The sequence below is a fragment of the Arvicola amphibius genome, chromosome 5 (genome assembly GCF_903992535.2).
Source record: "Arvicola amphibius chromosome 5, mArvAmp1.2, whole genome shotgun sequence".
In the NCBI taxonomy this organism is placed as follows: domain Eukaryota; kingdom Metazoa; phylum Chordata; class Mammalia; order Rodentia; family Cricetidae; genus Arvicola; species Arvicola amphibius.
The window spans coordinates 48,866,587-48,885,915 of record NC_052051.1 but is presented as its reverse complement, the minus strand read 5'-3'; the positions used below and the strand labels follow the sequence as shown (position 1 = coordinate 48,885,915).

The following is a 19,329-nucleotide window of genomic DNA, read 5'->3' as shown; positions in this document are numbered from 1 at the left end:
TATACATTGTTCTGCCCAGATGTATGCCCGCATGCCAGAAGAGGGCACCAGATTGCATTATAGATGGTTGTGAGCCACCATAAAGTTGGTGGGAACTGAACTCAGGACTTCTGGAAGAGAAGTTAATATTCTTAACCATTGAGCCATCTCTCCAGCTCCGAAAAATGTTTTTTTTTTTAACATACTTTTCTGCACATGAAATTATAGCCATATACTTTAAATTATTAAGACAGGAATATACTTAAAAAGGGGGGGTTATTAAGTGGGATCTGAGGGAGCTCAGTGGATAAAGGTACCTACTCCCAAGCTTGTCAATTCGAGTTCCATCTCCTGGCTCCACGGGGTAGAAGGAGAAACCCAACTCAAGTTGTTCTCCAATCTCTACACATGCATCATAGCTTGTTCAAATGTATATGGGTATATACAACACACATAAATACATGCAATTTTTTTAAAAGATTGAATAAATGGAATCAGTGATGCTGTGAGATAATGCTCTTGTATAATGTAAAGATATGTCAGTCGTATTAGTTTATGAAAAACACTGATTGGCCAGCAGCCAGGCAGGAAGTATAGGCAGGGAGACCAGACTAGGAGAATTTTGGGAAGAAGTAAAGCAGAAAGTCAGTCATCAGCCAGATGCAGAACATAAGAATGCCTTACTGAGAAAAGGTACCAAGCAACATGGCTAAACATAGACAAGAATTATGGGTTAATTCAAGTAAGAGGTAGTTAATAATAAGCCTGAGCCAACAAGCCAAACAGTTTATAATTAATATAAGCTCTATGTGTTTCTTTGGGACTGAACAGCTTCTGGACTGGGCAAGACAGACACCTCTGTTTACACAGGAATAAGAAGATGGCAGAGTGAATAAAATATTTGCTCTGTGAATATAAGAACCTGAGTTTCAATTTCCAGCACTTTTGAAAAAAAAAAAAAAACCAGATGATTGCAGAAATGCAACCCTATGGCTTGGATGGGGAGGAGAGAGACAGGTAGATCTCTGCAGTGTGCTTGCCAACAAGTCTCACAGGATCAGTGAACTCCAAGTTCAGAAGCGCCTTACTCTGGACACATACACATACATAAACACACACAGAGAGAAATGGGGTCACAGACATACACACAGAGCGATAGAGTCACAGATAAGCATGATATGTAGCATTTGTAAAATCAGTATTGGGAGGTTACATCAGGAGAACTGCCATGAGATTAAATCAAGGTAAATCTACAGAGCAAATCTGACTAAAAAATGCAAGTTTAGTAGCTGCCTTGAGACTCACTCTACATAGTTTTCCTTAACAGAATACATAATTTTACTTTGTATGTATTAATCTTTTAAGCATGATTACTTAAAAAATTCAGTACATAGATATTTAGGGTATTGTGAAATTCTTCAAGTATATTTTAGTGCACATGTGATTATTTAAATAGTACAGTTCTCTAGGTTAATTTTCTGGACATAAGAATATCACTTTAAGCCTGATGGTGGTGTCACACATCTTTAATCCCAGCACTCAGGAGGCAAAGGCAGGTGGATCTCTGCGAGTTTGAGGCCAGCCTGGTCTACAGAGCAAGTTCCAGGAAAGCTTGGGCAGTTACAGATAAACACTGTCTTGAAAAACAAAAAGCAAAAAGAATATCCACTTAAAGATTCTGATATATTCAGGAAGCTTGTACCATTTACAAAGAAGATCTGTACTTCTCTATAAGGGAGGGGAGGGAGTGGCATTTATTTAAAATTCATTTGTATTTTATTGTTATTATTATTATTATTATTTAGTTTTTTGAGACAAGGTTTCTGTGTAGCCCTGGCTATCCTGGAACTCACTCTGTAGCCCAGGCTGGTTTTGAACTCAGAGATTTGCTTCCCTCTGCTTCCCCAGTGCTGGGATTAAAGGCATACATCACCACTATCCAGCAAAGATAAGATAATTTACTATTTTTAATAAATAAAAGTTTATTTTCTAGGGCTGACCATCTGGTATTGAATAACCAATTGTGGGACTTCTTCATGGTGAAGACTTATCTCTCAGCAGTGGTTAATTGCCTGTTGCTATTCACCTAGGGGTGGGGACCTTGTGAGAATCACCCATCTACTTTACTCGTCAATTGGTGTTATTATCATTGTTTAGATCTTGCTGAGATTCCATATTGCTGAGATTTCATGTGGCAACCCTGTCACAGCTAGAAAATACAATATCATAGCAGACTTCCTAGTCTTCTGCTCTTACAGTCTTCTTTCAAAATGTTCCTTAAGTGTACATCTGTGTACATGTAAATGCAGCACTGGAATTGGGCACTACACTGCAAATTGTTCTTTAGATTTTAAGCAGCTGTGGGTTTTTTTTTTGTAAAGGTCCTTAACTTATGTAAAAACAAGCTTCTCTGATGAGGAATGAGAGCTACATTTATCAGACTAGGTCAGCACACAGAACGCCTTATTTCTATTTTTATATAATACTATTAGAATATAATTCTATTAACCATGTGTTTGGACTCTTCCTCAAACTTTAATACTCATTTTCCCCATAAGATATTCATTTTTCTCAGCTGGGCAGTGGTGGTGCATGCCTTTAATCCCATCACTTGGGAGGCAGATGCTGGTAGATCTCTGTGAGTTTGAGGCTAGCTGGTCTATAAAGTGAATTCCATGGCAGCCAGGACTGTTTCACAGATAAAATCCATCTCAAAAAAATAAAGTAAAATAAAAAAGATATTCATCTTTTTTTAGTTTATAGCCTTTAAGTTATTATATTTATTACTTGTGTGGGGGTGAGTCTGGGTGTGTACATGTGACAGCAATAATGTGCAGCCCAGAGGACAACTTTCATGAATTAATTCTCTCCTTCCACTATGGATTCCAGAGACTGAACTTATGTTGTCTGGCTCATGTGACAAGTACTTTGATCCACTCAGCCATCTCAAAAGTTCAATATAGCCGTCTTTCAAATTCCTCCACTTTATCATTGACTCCTTAGTTTCTTCTTTTGTAAGACGAAGAAAAGGTAAATAGGCTACATAGGCTATTGTTTCAAAATGAAGGCTCTTAGCTACTGTTCCACATGTAGGCTAGCACACAGACTACATATGGCAAACAGAACAGATATAGTTATCTTACATTATCTTATGCTGTGATATTTATGTCATCTCTTTTACTTACTATATTTATGGTTTCTGGGTTTCTTAATACTTACACATCTCTTGATCCCAAGATGATATATACTTAATCATATAATTTTTAAATTATTTAAAAAAAATACTGGTAATTTGCTGTGGTCTAATATTGCAAACATCCTCATGGATAACAAAACAGTGCCCTTTTGTTCCTGTCAAATATGTTATTTTCAGGTACCGAGATAGGACACTATTTTCATTTCTATTTTTGAAAATATTTTTTCACTGTGACATTTTATCAGTGGATATTTCTGGTAAAATTCTGGGAGAAAAACAAAGTACATATATATCAATCCCTTAGTCCTAGAAGACAACACTAGTTTTCAAATTTTCTTCAAAAGAAAATAGTATATTCCACACCTTGTTTGAGATGGAACATTCACTTCCTTAGAGTCTGCCCTTTCAGAGGCATTGGCTAACAGCGAGCCCCTCCGGGGCCCAGCTATCTCTGCCTCCAGCCCTGGGGTTACAAGTGCACAGTACCACTCCTGGCCTTTTAGACAGGTGCCTGTACAGCAAGCATTTTACCCACATTCACATCTGCCACATGTTATTTTTTTTAATTAAAAAACTGCTTTTATATATGTGTTTGATCATGGTTATTCTACCTCCTCAACATCATGTTCTCTTCCCCATCAAGCATGCATGCATGCATAAACTCACACACACAAAACCAAGTCCAAAATGAAAATCAAAACAAAAAGTCAATAATACAAAATTTAAAAAGACCAAAATGAAACAAAAATCCCCTCTATAAAAATAAACCATGGATTCCAGGACAGGTTCCAGGCCCAGAAATAACTGGCCAATATAAAACCTGTCCACAAGCTTAAGGAGTTAATAGAGTCTGGAGGCATAAAGTTAAAAAAATAAAATTCTACAAGAGAGAAAACTACAAATCTATAAAACTAATTTTTTGTCAAACTAAAAATTAACATCTTTCATTAAAAAAAACTATTGAAAAACCCACTCCTTAACCTTTAGTTAAATGAAAAGTCCTACCTTATATAAATAAGACATAAATTAAATATTATTTTATAAGAGTTTAGAATCTTACCTTTTTAGTCAATCATGGAGGCTTAGACCTTAATCCCAGAACTTGGAAAGCAGAGGCAGGAGGATCTACGTAAGTTCCAGGACAGCCAGGACTATGGAGAGATAGATCCTGTCTCAAAAAACAAAACAAAAATAAAACCAAAACAAAATTTAAAAAAACTTTACCTTTTAGCAGTGCAGTAAGTATTGCAACATCTATATCTTGATGTTCCTCTGATCCAATGTGGAAAACAGTAATCTATTTAAAAAAAAACATTAATATTATGAATTTTTAAAACCAAAGTATTATAAAATAAAAATGATTTCAAATAATACAAAGAAAAATATTTATATAGAGATCTGTATAGAAACAGGTATATCTACAGGACTGGCAAGATGGCTAAGTGGGTAAATGTGCTTGCCATATGTGATGATTTGAATGAGGATGCTTTCAGTAGGCTCACGTTTGAATGGTTGGTAGAACTGTTAGGGAAGAATCAGATGTCACCTAATAGGAAGAGGTATGTCACTGGGAGTGAGCTTTGAGGTTTCAAAAGCCTACACTATTCCCAGTTAGCTCCCCTGCCTTGTGGCTATTGTTCCATGGAGTAACATGAAAGCTCTCAGCTACTGCTCCAGCTCCCTGTCTGCCTGTTGCCATGTTCCCTGCCATGATGATCATGAACTCACCCTGTGAAACTTAAAGACCTCATTAAATGCTCTTTTATTAAGTTGCCTAGGTCATGGTGTCTCTACACAGCAACAAAAAATAATTAAGACAGCATATAAAACGGACAATTAAGTTCAGTCTCAAGAAGCCATGTAAAGGTAGAAGGAAAGAACTGACTCCACAAAGTTGTCCTCTGACCTCCATGTATAATCATTTTTATACAGAAATAAATGTGTGAAGTCATGTACATTATTTCTGTAACTACACAGATTTCTAAATGTAGACATAAGTGATCTAAACATTTTAATCCTAATTTAACCTTAGTTTAACCCAAAACAAAACAGAAAATTAAGAGTATCACTAATCAAATACCAATGCATTTTCAAAAGTAGTTAGTTTCATATCACATTCACTTTTTTTAACTTATCTTGTGTCTATCAGCTAACTAAGCAGTTTGTGGGTAGAGGCTAGAGATCGCTATCAGAACAAATCATGTTGCTCCTTCTACAGAGTGAGCACCTATTGGAAAGATTAATGTTTTCCTTTCTCTTTTGAGGAAGGTTCTTACAGTGCAGTACTAGAACTCACAGGCCTCCTGCCTCAACCTCCAGGTGCTGAAATCATAGGTATACACCACTATGCCTTGCAAGACATGCATTCTTGGGTGAGGCATGTAGTGAAATATAAAACCATTTAGGACACTTTTACCTAGGTACTTTTTAGAAAAAGAAAAAATGATTAATACACAAATACAAAGTTTTCAACTAATTTCATTTCATGGAGAACAAAGTCTACAATGAAAGAAAATGCAAATTAACACACTCAATCGAAGCCAAAAGGTCAAGAAGGGACAACAAATCTGTTTTGTTTTGTTTTTTTCCGAGACAGGGTTTTGCTGTAGTTTTAGAGCCTGTCCTGGAACTAGCTTTTTTTTTTTTTCTTTTTTTTTGGTTTTTCGCGACAGGGTTTCTCTGCAGCTTTAGAGCCTGTCCTGGAACTAGCTCTTGTAGACCAGGTTGACCTCGAACTCACAGAGATCCACCTGCCTCTGCCTCCCGAGTGCTGGGATTAAAGGCGTGTGCCACCACCGCCAGGCTCTACGTTCCTATCTACTTACAGAACGTTAAAATTTTGTCTCTGAAAATACACATCTATGTTTACATGTATGAGACTAAGAAGCACCTAGATTTAGTAGTCTTCCACAGATAAAAGGCTTAAAATATTTTCCCAAATATTTTATTAGAGAAGCCACTAGCAATGATAGTTCTTCTTTTTCATGCATATGTGTGTGATGTGCACACAGCATCCACATAAAGGCAAAGGGCAATCTGCAAGAGTTGGTTCTCTCCTTAAACCAGGTAGATTACAGGGATCAAATTCAGGTCATCAGGTTTGGAGGTAAGCACCTATAGTTACTGAGCCATGCTGCTTGTTCCTCTGCAGTCTTCTTAAATATGAAGCACAGTCAGTTGAGACGCAGTTATAAAAATTCCTTTGAAAGAATGATTACAATGTCTCAACACTATATGAAAATTAGGTTTTCAATGCCATCATTCAGCTGAAGAGCAATAAGAAAATAACAGAACAACTTTAAAAACTTAAAACACAAACTAAAACCTGAAGAAATGTATGAATTAGAATGTGTGTTAAAAGAAAAGACTTATTCTGCTGAAAACTACTCACAAGCTCCTTTTTTTTCATGCACTCCATCAATGTTTGAAATAAATGAACTGCTTCACTCTGGCCAAAGTTAAAGGTTTTTTTGATAGTTGATATAACATCAGGCTCCGCTGCATCGGGAAGATTCCTGGTAGAAGAAGAAAAACAACTTACTTCACTCATTTCATCTCTGTAGGATCAAACGAAGTACAGGTAGACCCATGCAAGGCTTCTGAAGGTTCTGTAGTAATATTAATAGTAACTTCCTGAGACACCCATTATTAAATCTATGGCGCAAGAAAAGGAATGGAGTATTTTCACTTTGAATAATTTTGTGAATGTTTTAAACAAAGTATGTGGTGTAGTATTAGTACTCAGATTTTACAAGGTATCATAAGGAATATTCTATATTATGGCTTATAAAACAATTTGCCAAGGAGTCTTCAACATGGACACATTTACCCAGCTCAAAGTATCAAAATGCAGGAGTTCATGATCAAAGTCTCCATTTGCCTAGTTTCATGTCACTTCTTTTCAGAAATCACCATCAACCAGTGTGAGGTTCTGTGGAATATTCCTTTATACTGTGTGATACTATGTTGTTGTGAGTGGTTTAATAAAGAAGCTGACTGGCCAATAGCCGGACAGAATAAGGTTAAGCTAAACGGGAGAACCAGACTAAGAACACAGGGAAGAAAAAGAGCAGAGTCAGGAGTCGCAAGCTAGACATGAAGGGAAACAGAAAGTACAAGATGGGTCTGGAGAGATGGCTCAGTGGTTAAGAGCACTGCCTGCTCTTCCAAAGGTCCTGAGTTCAATTCCTGGTAACCACACGGTGGCTCACAACCATCTGTAATGAGGTCTGGTGCCCGCTTCTGGCCTGCAGACATACACACAGACAGAATACTGTATACATAATAAATAAATATTTTTTAAAAAAAAGGTACAAGATGAAAGAATGGCAACGCCATGTGTCAGAATGTAGATTAATATAATATAAATGGGTAAATTTAAGTTGTTAAGAGTTTGCTAGTAACAAGCCTGAGCTAGTGGCCAAGCATTTACAATCAATAAGTAAAACTGTGATTATATTGAGAGCAGTTGCCACACAGGTTCCATCTTTACTCAGCTATAACCATTCTACTGTCTAGATATATGCCAAAATTTATTTGTTTGGACCTTTTCTGGTAGATGTTCTACTATGTCCTTATCTTATATAAGATATTTTACATAAAATTTTAGGTAAGTGTTTACCTGTAGAAACCATTACATGAAATTGAACTATCAGGTCAAAGGTATGTCTCCAAGCGATAATTATTTTCTAAAAATGACTACACTTTAGTTCATTCCAATAGTGTATGACACAAGCTACTGCCCTAGGTCTGAAGAAAGTATTTTATTAAAACTGAGATTTTCATGTTCATTTAATAGACAAAGGTGTTCATGTGGGGACCCACCGTTGTGAGCCTGTTCCACCTTGACTGGAAGTCAGTGAGTTTGAGCTTATTTTTGCTCTTTCAAAATTGTTGATAACAGATATGGTTATAAACAAGATTCTGACCTAGAATGTGATTAATATTTTGGGTATAGAGGTGGATCTGCTTCACCTGGACCAAAGGTTGGAGAATTCAAATCTATTCCTTATATCATGTTAATGAAGTCTACTGCATCCTACCTCCCCACTTTGGAGGGAGTGTATGGAAAATAGACAAGGTGAATTCAATATTCACTGAATTGTCCTCCCGGTACTATCCTATGTTTCTTTCATGTCTGTTCTTCTTACCTAACGTTTCTAATCCACACCCCCTACCCTGGACCATACAAACCTGTCATAAGTCACCCCAAAATGTGGCATATGACAAGTTTAGAACTGCACAACCTACCAGACTCTAATTTATTGTGAAGTTGGCTATACACTACACTCACCCTCCTTCTTCTGTCTGCTTATGGATATATGCCAGTAAATCTGCAGCTCTGCCTGTCCCTTCACACACAACAACTGGAACAGGGGGACTTTCCTGAAGATACTCCAGTACTGTAAGGATGACATTTGGCCCACCTTCAAATATCAAAGCCACCACAGGAACACCTTGCCCAATTCCTAAAAAGGATAAAAGTTTAATTAGTAAATCTGACAAAATTCAGCAATTTAATATTATTTATTTTAAACAAAAATTAAAAATAAGATAAAACTTCTTATGAGACAGTTGGCTTTACTTTAAGCATTGGATGTTAGTAACAACCAGTCTCAAATAATGGAGCACTAAACAATCACTAACATCTGCTCTGGGTGATAAAATCAGGAAATTAAATAAATGATTTAGTGCCAACCAGAATCTGTATATTTACTGAAAACAAACTTTTGTGTATTTATTAACTGAGCCTTTGACAATATATGTATAAGGATTAATTTGTGGCTTTTATTATTTTTCAAAGTCTTGCCATGTAACCCAGGCAACATTAGAATATAAGATCCTCCTGTCTCAGCCTGCTGAGAACTGCGATTATAAGCAAGAGCCACCATGGGGTGCTTATTTTACATTTTAATACTGTATTGGTTGAATTTCTAACATATACCGACTTTCATTTTTAATAAATGAAATTGTAAAAAAATTAGTAAAAAATACTCATTTTCATTTTTACAGCAACCTAAAGTGTGGTGATAAAAGTTAAATATTTCTAAGCACAGGTTTATAAATCATGACTAGTTCTCAGGGTACAAGTCGGCTCGATGAGCAAAGCATCTGACAATGTGAGTTCAACTGCCATGTCCCACAGCAGACCTTGAGAACCAGTTACCAGGAGCTATTCTCTGACCTCCAAGCATCCCACACACAGACACGGGGGGAGGGGTGTGGTAATAAAATAAAAATAATCTGTATGTTGGTCTATGTACCATGTATGTGTCTGGTGTCCTTGAAGGTCAGAAGAGGGCACTGTGTCCCCTGGAACTGTGGTTACAGACAGTTGTAGGCCACTATGTGGGTCTGGGAACCAAACTCAGGTCCTCTCCAAAAGCAACAAGTGCTCTCAACTGCTGAGCTATTTCTCTAGCTCTAAGGGTATTTTTAAATTACCAGCTCGCACAAACATGACACTACTATGTGCGCTTCTGTAATTTTGTATTCACTTTAATTTTTAAAATTTTAAAATTTTTAATTTTTAATTTAATTTTAATTCACTGTAATTTTGTTATCACTTTGTCAGAGTTCATCTTCTTGCTGCACTAGGGTTACAGAACTCCTTCTACTCGTAATAAAATATAGAAGCTAAAGGAGAAAGTTCAGTCACAGTTGGAAAGAAAAATCTGTACCAAGAATATCAACTTTTAAGATTCATTTGCCAACAGCAATACAGACTCACTTTATAAACTTTAGGCAAAGCTCATTCTTACTTAACTGGTATTGCTTCTTTTATATTGCTTTTTTATCTTTCTTTTTCTTACTCTTTTTTTCTCATGACAGGGTTTCTCTATGTGTAGCCCTGGCTGGCCTTAAATTCACAAAGATCCAAAGTTACATATTAGCATTACCACACATTAAGACTGTTAGTAAATACTTTGAGCTACAGTTGATTATGAGAGCAACAAAGCCAAAAATAGATAAATTCCTTTTCTTTTTGTAGGTCTTAGTATTTTGTTTAAGATCAGCCATTTTTGGATGCTTTGTAGGGGCACTTGCTATGTAAACAAAAGTGTACTTACTTCACAGAACATGCTGCCTTTTAGTATGCTGCTGGCTACTAACACAATTTTGAATAATTAAACAGTAACAAATGGGTGAATTCTTACTAGCATGAATTCTTTGCTGATTAATGGTTTTTTCAAGTTCTCTTCTCAGTCTGACTTCTGCCCCATACTTTCCAACAGTGCCATCATCCACCAATATGAAATGGGAGTGGAGATTATTCAGTACATTCAGTTTGCTCAACGGATTCAATAGGGTTTGGTAAGGAGCAACCACCTAAACAAGAGCAAAACAAAAGACAGTGGAAGGAAGCTGAATGTAATATAATAAAAGTTAAATTCTGAAGTGACCCACAGATAAAATTCTATTTTCATTTAGATATAAAGAAAAAGCATATGTTTTCAAGTATTTAAAGATAACAGATTAAACCACATAATTACTTCTTTCTGCAAAATTAAGTTTTTTACTATCATGTGCAAATGGAGCAATAAGGAAGTATATATACAGTGCTAATAAATTATAAGGTTATTGTGCGATTAAAGTACAATACACAGAAGACAATAAGAAAACAGTAAAATATGATAGTGCTATTTTCCAAAACATACATACAACCCTTTCAAGCTGACATTGAAAATTCATTAACACTTGAAAATTATCTCTATAATTACAGGGGTTTTTTTGTTTTGTTTTTTGAGACAGGATTTCACTATATTGCATTGGCTTGTCTGGTACTTGCTAACAAAGATAGAGCTAGCTTCTAACTCAAGACTGGCCTGCCTCTGCCACCACTGCTGCATGATGGCATTAAGGCCAGTGCTACTGTGCACAGTCAATTTGATTTTAATAGTCTCATGATGAATATCTACAAATTCACATTTTCAACCTATTCAAATAAAGCACCATCATTTGATTCCTACTCTTAATGACAAAATTAATCCTTAATGTTATAATCAGCAGGCTGATCTCTGAGTTTGAGGCGACCCTGGTCTAAAGAGCAAGTTCTAGGACAACCATGGCTCTCAAAAAACAAAACAAAACAAAAAACCAAACAAATCAATTACAAACACTAATATGATGTAGAAGACATGTTAATATTCTACATAAAAGACAGAAAACAAAAAGTACCAACAATATTATAAGCATTTATATTGATAAATGCATTTTCCAAAAAGTCAGAAAGGGGTGATGGAAATTTTGTTTTAAACTTAATGTGAAAGTATAATATAGCCTACAAGCTGAAATTTAAGACATGCAAAACCCATTCTTACATCTCTCCCAACAAGATCGTTTCTGTTTTCTATCACTCCCCATGGAGCTATTCCAATAGTGCAAATCTTTCGAGATGATCTGGACGCATGCTCTTTTAGGGCATCACCAACATGTTTTGCCACACCTGTTCATACAAAATTTATTCACCATTAGAAAAAAACCCTGAATTTACTTTATAATATTACAATTCATTATTTTTCTTTAAATAAAAGATTCTAAAGCTGCAAGATCCAAAGTCAAGCTAAAAAAAATTTAAGATAAACAAATAGATTAACAAAACAAAACTCCACAATATCATATCAAGTCCAAAACACTTGTAAATCAAATCACTAAAACACTGATATATCTTTTAGTTTGCTTCTTGTAACATATTAGATCTCATCTTTCATATAAAACATAGAAAATAACAACCACTGCCTTCCTTGCTTACAGTTTATTTTCAAAAAACATTCAAGTAACTTTGTTCTTACCAACTAGCACCTTAAAACCTTCCCTTCTTATAAAAAAAAAAAAAAAAAAAAAAAGCCACAATGTTTGTAATGGCTTTTAAGACCTTAAAAACACCTGTCTATTACTGGTAGTAAGCACACTTCCATATCACCATGCTTTCCCATCTCCCAAGAACTTCTGACCAACACTGCTTGCTTACTTTCCCTTATGTCACACATGAAATCCATCATTCGTGCAATACACCAACGATTTTCTCTTCTCTACATGCTCTGTCCCAAGTTTTTCTGTTCCTTTGTTTCCTACCATCTTTCTTCAAATATTAGCCTATCAATAAAAATCTGCTTACTCTTATCAACTTGACTGAATTGAAAAGTGAAGAGACAGTCAGGTCTCCATATGTCTGCATAGAACCGATCATAAAATACACTATACATACCTAAATTATCCTCTTGTTTACATAACCCCCACTATAATACTGAAAGTGTCTGTTTTAAAGAACAATATATACCCTATAGCTCAAAGAATGCCTTACAGTAAGGTTCAATAATTATCAATAATGAATGAGATGCTTAAGATGATTTAAATAACTAATTATGCTTAGCTTTAATCATTAAAATTAACCCATCCTCCTTATATTCAAAATTAAAACATTACACAAGACCGAAAAAAATGATCTTGAAGGGGACTAACAGATGAAAAATTAATTTTTGAAGGCTACTTTTTCACAACTTTATTTTTATGTGTATATATGTCTACCTGCATGCATGTATGTGAGTCACAACCGTCCCTAGTGACTGAGCCAAAAGATGTCTGATGCTCTGGAACTGGACAACTGTGAGATACCACAGGAGTACTGGAAACAAAACTCCTCCTTTGCAAGAGCAGCCAGGGTTCTTACCTGCAGAACCACCTCTCTCGTCCCCAAAGGACATGCTACCAAAGGAGCAGATTATCATTCTTCTACCAGTGTATTGGGAGTCAGAAATTAACACTTTGCTTTACAGAAGGGTCAGCAAATATTTTTGTAAAGGACAAGCAGTAAGCATTCTGGCTGTGCAGAGTATTTACTTACTAATCTTTGTTACAATTACTCAAGTTTGATATTGAGCACAAAAAAGATATAGACAAATGAACGTGCTTATGTTCAAATCAAACTTTATTCATAAGAACAAGGATTAATTAAACTGGATTTGACACACTGGTTAACTTTACCAACTTTTACTCTAAAGTATATATTTTAATGGCCTGGATGACAACCAAGCAGATTAAGTTATTTTTATCAATGATATTACCACGAATTACAGATTAGAATCAAATCTATTTATAATTTATTATTTCAAATGCCCAACTGATATGAGAGACTTACAAATATATTTAATAAAACTGATAGTGTTCATATTACCTGTGTTTACTCCTCCAGTTAAAATCCAAGCTCCGGTTGTAACTGCAGCTTTAATGAGACCCTTTCCAAGCAACTGCTTGATTCTTGGATGAAGCTCAAATTTCTGCATGCCTCCATGTACAGAAATAACAAGTTTGGGTAACTCCATTTGCCATTCTTTAAGCAGAAGTTGCAGAATGATTTCAGGTTTGGTATCATATGACAGTCTCACATACTAAAACAAACAAAGGGTCAAAATAACTATGTTCACAGATTTAATAATGCAATATTATCTGATATTTAAAAAAATTTACTAGCCTGGAGGTGGTGGTGTATGCCTTTAATCCTAGCAATTGAGAGGCATATGCACGTAGATCTCTGTGAGTTTGAGGCAGGCTGGTCTACAGAGTTGTTGTGGGATATTTGTACATTGTGAAGATATATTGCTGTGGTTGGTGTAATAAAAGGCTGAATGACAGGAGGTATAGGCCAGATTTTGGGGGAAAGAAAAAAGGAGGCGGAATTAGGCATGCAGGAGAAGCTAGGAGACATGGAAAGGAAACAGGAAGTACAATATGGAAAAGAGGTAACAACATGTGATAGAACGTAGATTAATATAAATAAGTTAATTTAAGTCATAGAGCTAACTGAGACAAGTCTAAGTTAAAGGCTAAGCTTTCATAATTAAGAAGTCTCTGTGTCATTTTGGGAGCTGGCTGGGAGAACAGAGAAAGACTTGTTACATATGGTGCCCACTTTCTAGGCAGGTATTTCCATGTAGGGCCTGAGAAATCTAAACAAACAAGTGAGCATGTAAAACAAAACAAAACAATCACGGCTTCCTAGAAACCAGTGCTAGCAGCTTATACAAGGTGGCTGCTGTACAGTGAGCACTTGAACAGTACTAAGCAGAAACAGCATGGGCTCAGCAAGTTCCCAGAGCTGAAGCAGGTAAATGCTGCTCCCAGCTGGTGCTGCGGGTTGATTCTACAGGAGTAAGGCTCTGCTCTCACAAACCCAAGCAGGATAGAGCCAGCCACCAACATAGCCACACAGTGGGTTTAAGGCTTGGCTCACATGGTCAGAGAAGGCTACAGTTGGCGCAGTAAAGCAGTCCAGACCAAGAAAACTGCTAAACAGGTACAGTAAAAAATGGGTATAGACAGTCACAGAAAAAAAATATTTTAAAAATAATAAAGTCTGGCAATGGGGTGGGATGAGGGATAGGGGGATGGGGAGACAAAAGTGTGACGTGGAGGATGGGGAGAGCTTGGGGGAATAGGATGGCTGGGATATAGGAAGGGTGGATGTGGGAACAGGGAATTATATATCTTAATTAAGGGAGCCACTCTAGGGTTGGCAGAGACTTGACTCTAGAGGTGTTCCCAGGTGTCCAGGAAGATGCCCCCAGCTAGTTCCTTGGACAGCTGAGGAGAGGGAGCCAGAAATGTCCAGATTCTATTGCCATACTCATGAATATCTTGTATATCACCATAGAACCTTCACCTGGAGATGGATGGAGAAAATGACAGAGCCCCACATTGGAGCACTGGACTGAGATCCCAAGGTCCTGATGAGGAGCAAAAGGAGGGAGATCATTAGCAAGGAAGTCAGGACCGTGAGGGGTGCGTTCACCCATTGAGACGGCCGGACAGAACTAACGGGAGATCACCAAGTCCAGTTGGAATGGGACTAATGGAACAGGCGACCAAACCGGACTCTCTGAATGTGGCTGACGGTGGAGGAGGACTGAGAAACCAAGGACAACGGCGATGGGCTTGGACTCTACAGCATTGATGGGTTCACTGTGAGCCTTGTCAGTTTGGTTGCTCACCTTCCTGTACTTAGGGAGAGTGGGGAGGACCTTGGACTTAACATAGTGAAGGGAACCCTGATGGCTCTTTGGCCTGGAGAGGGAGGGAGTGGGGGGTATGGGTGGAAGGGAGGGGAGGGAAAGGGGAAGAGGAGGGGAGAAGATGGAAATTTTTAATAAAATAAAAAAATAAAAAAATAAAGTCTTTAGAGAAAGAGTGAAGCAATATGTTTTTAAAAATAAGCCATGTAAGCAAAGGAAATGCACAGGGCATTTGGATCCAGTATGGTGCTTTGTTGACTTTAAATTCTTTTGAATGCTGATAAGAAAACAAGAGCTGCTAAGAGACACTGGATTATGAAAGGAATTGCTAAATTAAACGAACCTATATATTTTAAGAATGTCTTACCTTCAAATGGAAGTCAAAAAGTATGTTGCATTGGGGAAACAAAAAGTTATGGTTCTCTTAAAAAATTAATGAAGATCAGATTTGAATGGGGAAGACCTCCTGAAAATCTTGGCTACAGATAAGGTAAAAAAGACTACAGGACAGGTGATGTATATGTTGATCCCTCAACATGGGAACATCTCTGAGACTGGATGCAACATGATAAATCTGATTGGCTACAGAGTCCCCATGACTAATTATATGCCATCTTTTCATATGGTATGGATAGAGGTTTGCCTATACAGTCCAAGCAGACATACAGTTGACAGATGACTTTTATCTGCTCAAACATAAAAAAAAAATCTTTAACTGACTTATGCACACTGCACATTCCATGGTTAATGCAGATATGTGTGTGTATGTGTGTGTGTGTGTGTGTGTGTGTGTGTGTGTGTGTATATATATTTTTTTAAAAGTTTATGTGTTTTCAGAAAAAAAAGGAAGGACCAGACAACAATAAAGAAGTGATCCAGCCTCTCAGAACGCCTCTGCCACAGTTTCTTCAAAATTCTGCATCCAAAACAACTTCAAAACTGCTAGCTCAGATGGCCCAGTCTAACAGATTATCCAGTCAAGACTTCAGATAAGCTCTATACTTTCCCATCAGAAACAAAACAAAAAATAATTCACCTAGATCTCCTAGGGTTTGATCATTATCCTAATTTTCTCAGTGTCCCCTAGAGATACCATCACCACCAGACAACAGGAAGCTGTCTAGAACACCAGACACCCACATTCCCAAGAGGTGGAATAAGTGGTCATTTAGTGGGTTTTGAATGTTTGTAATCGTTTAGGGGGGTTGGTTCTAAGTTATTATTGGCAGTGGCCAGGACAAAAGCAAAACAAAGCAGATCAGATTGAGGGATCTGTTTCTGAGGGGAAAAGGGGGTTTTGAACATTGAAACAGTGGGATAAAGGGGTAAGTTGCTGAGTCTACTTTTGAACAACCACTAGTCTCAAACATTTTACACTGATATGGATTTTTGTATATTCATACAAATTCGAGGTTATTTTTGTTATACACTATATCTGTTTCTACTCTTGTTTAAGGTATTGTACCTATGCAGCTCACTTAAAAATGTAATATCAAGTTTTAGTCCTTGAAAGTTATTTAGAATAATAAGGACAGGTTATTAGTTAGTCATCTATAATAATCAAACTGATGTCAGTATCTTTTCAAGGTCAAACATATTTTAAATAGATGGTATTCAAACACTTCACAATCTACAGAATATGGCACTAAAAATATTTTAATAACATCAAGTTTATCATGACAGTAAAACATGTCAGCTCCTGGCAACACCATTTACTTCAAAGAAATAGGTATTGAAGAAACTCCATATGGAATTTGCTTTCATTTGTGGTAAAGTTAGCCATCGGGCAAAGAAACTGCCCTTGCCTCGACTGCTGACAGTATCCTGTTCAAACTGGAAAAACAGGATGCAAAAGAAAGCTACTGCTGAACTTTGCCAAGACAAGATAAGATAGTTCTTCAAAAATTCGTCAAAATTCCTTCTTCACAAAAAAAGTCTGTCAGAATTTTTAGGCACATAGGACAAGGATGGTATGCCCCAATGTTGCAGAGGAACCTTTGTTGACTGTCCAACTGTTTCTGTCATTTCCATAGTTTTGGAAGTTGCTTGTTCTGTACTTCCTGTTTACTTGGGTAACAGTGTATCCTTTTCGAGTCTTTGTTGGGTTGAAGAGCAGATATAGTTACAATTTTTCTTGTTACCAAATTCAGAAAAGAAACTTATATAAGTGATGTAAAGTTTTTAAGATTGAGAAACATAAAAGCTTAAGTTGTTTAAAAAGATTTTTTTTTTAGGGTGATAATACAAGTTATGATAGACAGTGGTTTGGGGCTAAAATTTTAGACCCCTTAAGTTAGATATACAGTACTTTCTGAAAATTTGCCAAATACAAATGGACTGGATATTGTGAATATAATTCCTAACCTGATAATTGTTCTTATAATATAGTTTTATTAGAGTTAAACCTTTCCTTTCTAGACAAGTGGGGAATGTGGTATGTTTGTGCACTGTGAAGATGCACTGCTGTGACTGACGTGATGAAATCTGAACAGCCAATAGTTAGGCAGGAGGTATAGGCCAGATTACTGGGGAAAGAAGGAGGAATGTAAGCATGCAGAAGTCAGAAGTCAGGAGATAAAGAGAGGAAACACGAGGTGCAAGATAAAAAAGGTTAACTCCACTTGACAGAACATAGATTAATATAAAAGGGTTAGTTTAAGTTATAATAGCTAGTTGAGACAAGCCTAAGCTAAAGGTCAAGCTCTCATAATGTCTCTGTGTCATTATTCAGGAGCTGGCTGGTGGGACAGAGTGAGTTCCAGGTTAGCCAGGGCTATATGGAGAAACCCTGCCTTGAAAAACAAAAAAAATCACCAACAACAAATTCACATAAATTAGATAGTATTTACACTCCTAAAAACATAAAATAACAAACGGCTTTTAAATTTGGAAAAATTCTTGTAATATTTAGTACTGCACAACTTATACAAATTAATATTCAAAAGGTCAATTTACCTACTTATACTCAATTATCAATTAATTTATCCAAAGCATTTGTTGTTCTGTTTAACTATGAGTACAAAAAGAGCAGGAAGCATTAAAGCAAATAACATGTGTTTTAGGACTCAGTCTGCTACAAAAACAGTAAGAACTTATGAGATTAAATTAGGAAAACTTGGAGACGAATATACACTGCTCTTCCTAAGCCAGGGAGGAGGAACAATGCAAAGTTTATAAAATGTCAATGTAAATAATCAACAATTACATTACAGAATTTTAAAATACACAGAATTTAAATTCCTGCTAACAAATGCACATAAGCCACAAGAGAAACAGTGCAGTTACAGATGTTCTGAACATTTTTACATTGGAGAGTGGTTAAAGGGAGAGCAAGTTAAATTGTGTTTATTACAAGATTATACTAAAGAACACAAGAATAATGTATAAGTAAAGGAAGCCACTAATAAAAAACTTAAAAACAATATAAGACAAAGGAATAAAGAAAAAAGGGAGACAAACAGATAGCTAACACTATGATGGTTACATTTAAAATCAAATACAAAGATTTAATTTTAAAGACTATATACACACACTTTGGGGGATTTGATTTTGTTTAGCAAACAGGCTTTTTCTATACTACCTAGACATATCCCAAAAGTAGATTCACATGATCCTAATACTTTGGCTTCTCAAGAAAATGATGTCTTTTACCTTAAGAAAAGTTTAAAAGGTAAAGGTAAGGAGGTTTAGCTCTCCTTTCAGAAAACAAAGATTCTGTCAATAAAATAAACACTTTTTATAATGACAAACTATTTGATCTACAAAAATACAATTCTGTACTTATGTCAACCCTTATAATAAAGAACTTTAACATATGCACTGTACCTTACTTTCTGTTTTGGCACTATACATATTACAAGATAAATGAAATATAAAATAATCAAGTGGCATACCTTAGCTCTGTAGGAATGAGAACCCCCTTGAAAATTGATGACTCCATAAGCATCTGTTGGGCTCTGTTCTGTGTGCTTTTCTACAGACCATTCTTCTACTGCCTGATTAAAATGTTCACCCAATTTCACATCTGAGTATTTCATGGCAAGACTTGCAGTAAAGCAAGCATGTTGCTTGACCAAACGACCACAGAAACACCTAAAGGTAAAAAGCAAAAGTATATTAAGATAAAGAGCCCATTCACAGGTAGTG

The 19,329-nt window shown here is 36.3% G+C and overlaps 1 protein-coding gene across 2 annotated transcripts in view; it reads right to left on the bottom strand.

Moving 5' to 3' along the window:
- Trpm7 (transient receptor potential cation channel subfamily M member 7) overlaps positions 1–19,329 on the bottom strand; it is an 88,766-nt gene that overhangs the window by 49,242 nt on the left and 20,195 nt on the right. For both annotated transcript variants that reach the window (XM_038331606.2, XM_038331607.2), the window contains exons 4-10: positions 19,077–19,275; positions 13,350–13,563; positions 11,497–11,621; positions 10,333–10,504; positions 8,469–8,643; positions 6,567–6,690; positions 4,400–4,472 (exon numbers count right to left, since the gene is read on the bottom strand). In XM_038331606.2, the coding sequence (XP_038187534.1) occupies positions 4,400–4,472; positions 6,567–6,690; positions 8,469–8,643; positions 10,333–10,504; positions 11,497–11,621; positions 13,350–13,563; positions 19,077–19,275 (1,082 nt within the window). The remainder of the gene's footprint in view (positions 1–4,399; positions 4,473–6,566; positions 6,691–8,468; positions 8,644–10,332; positions 10,505–11,496; positions 11,622–13,349; positions 13,564–19,076; positions 19,276–19,329) is intronic.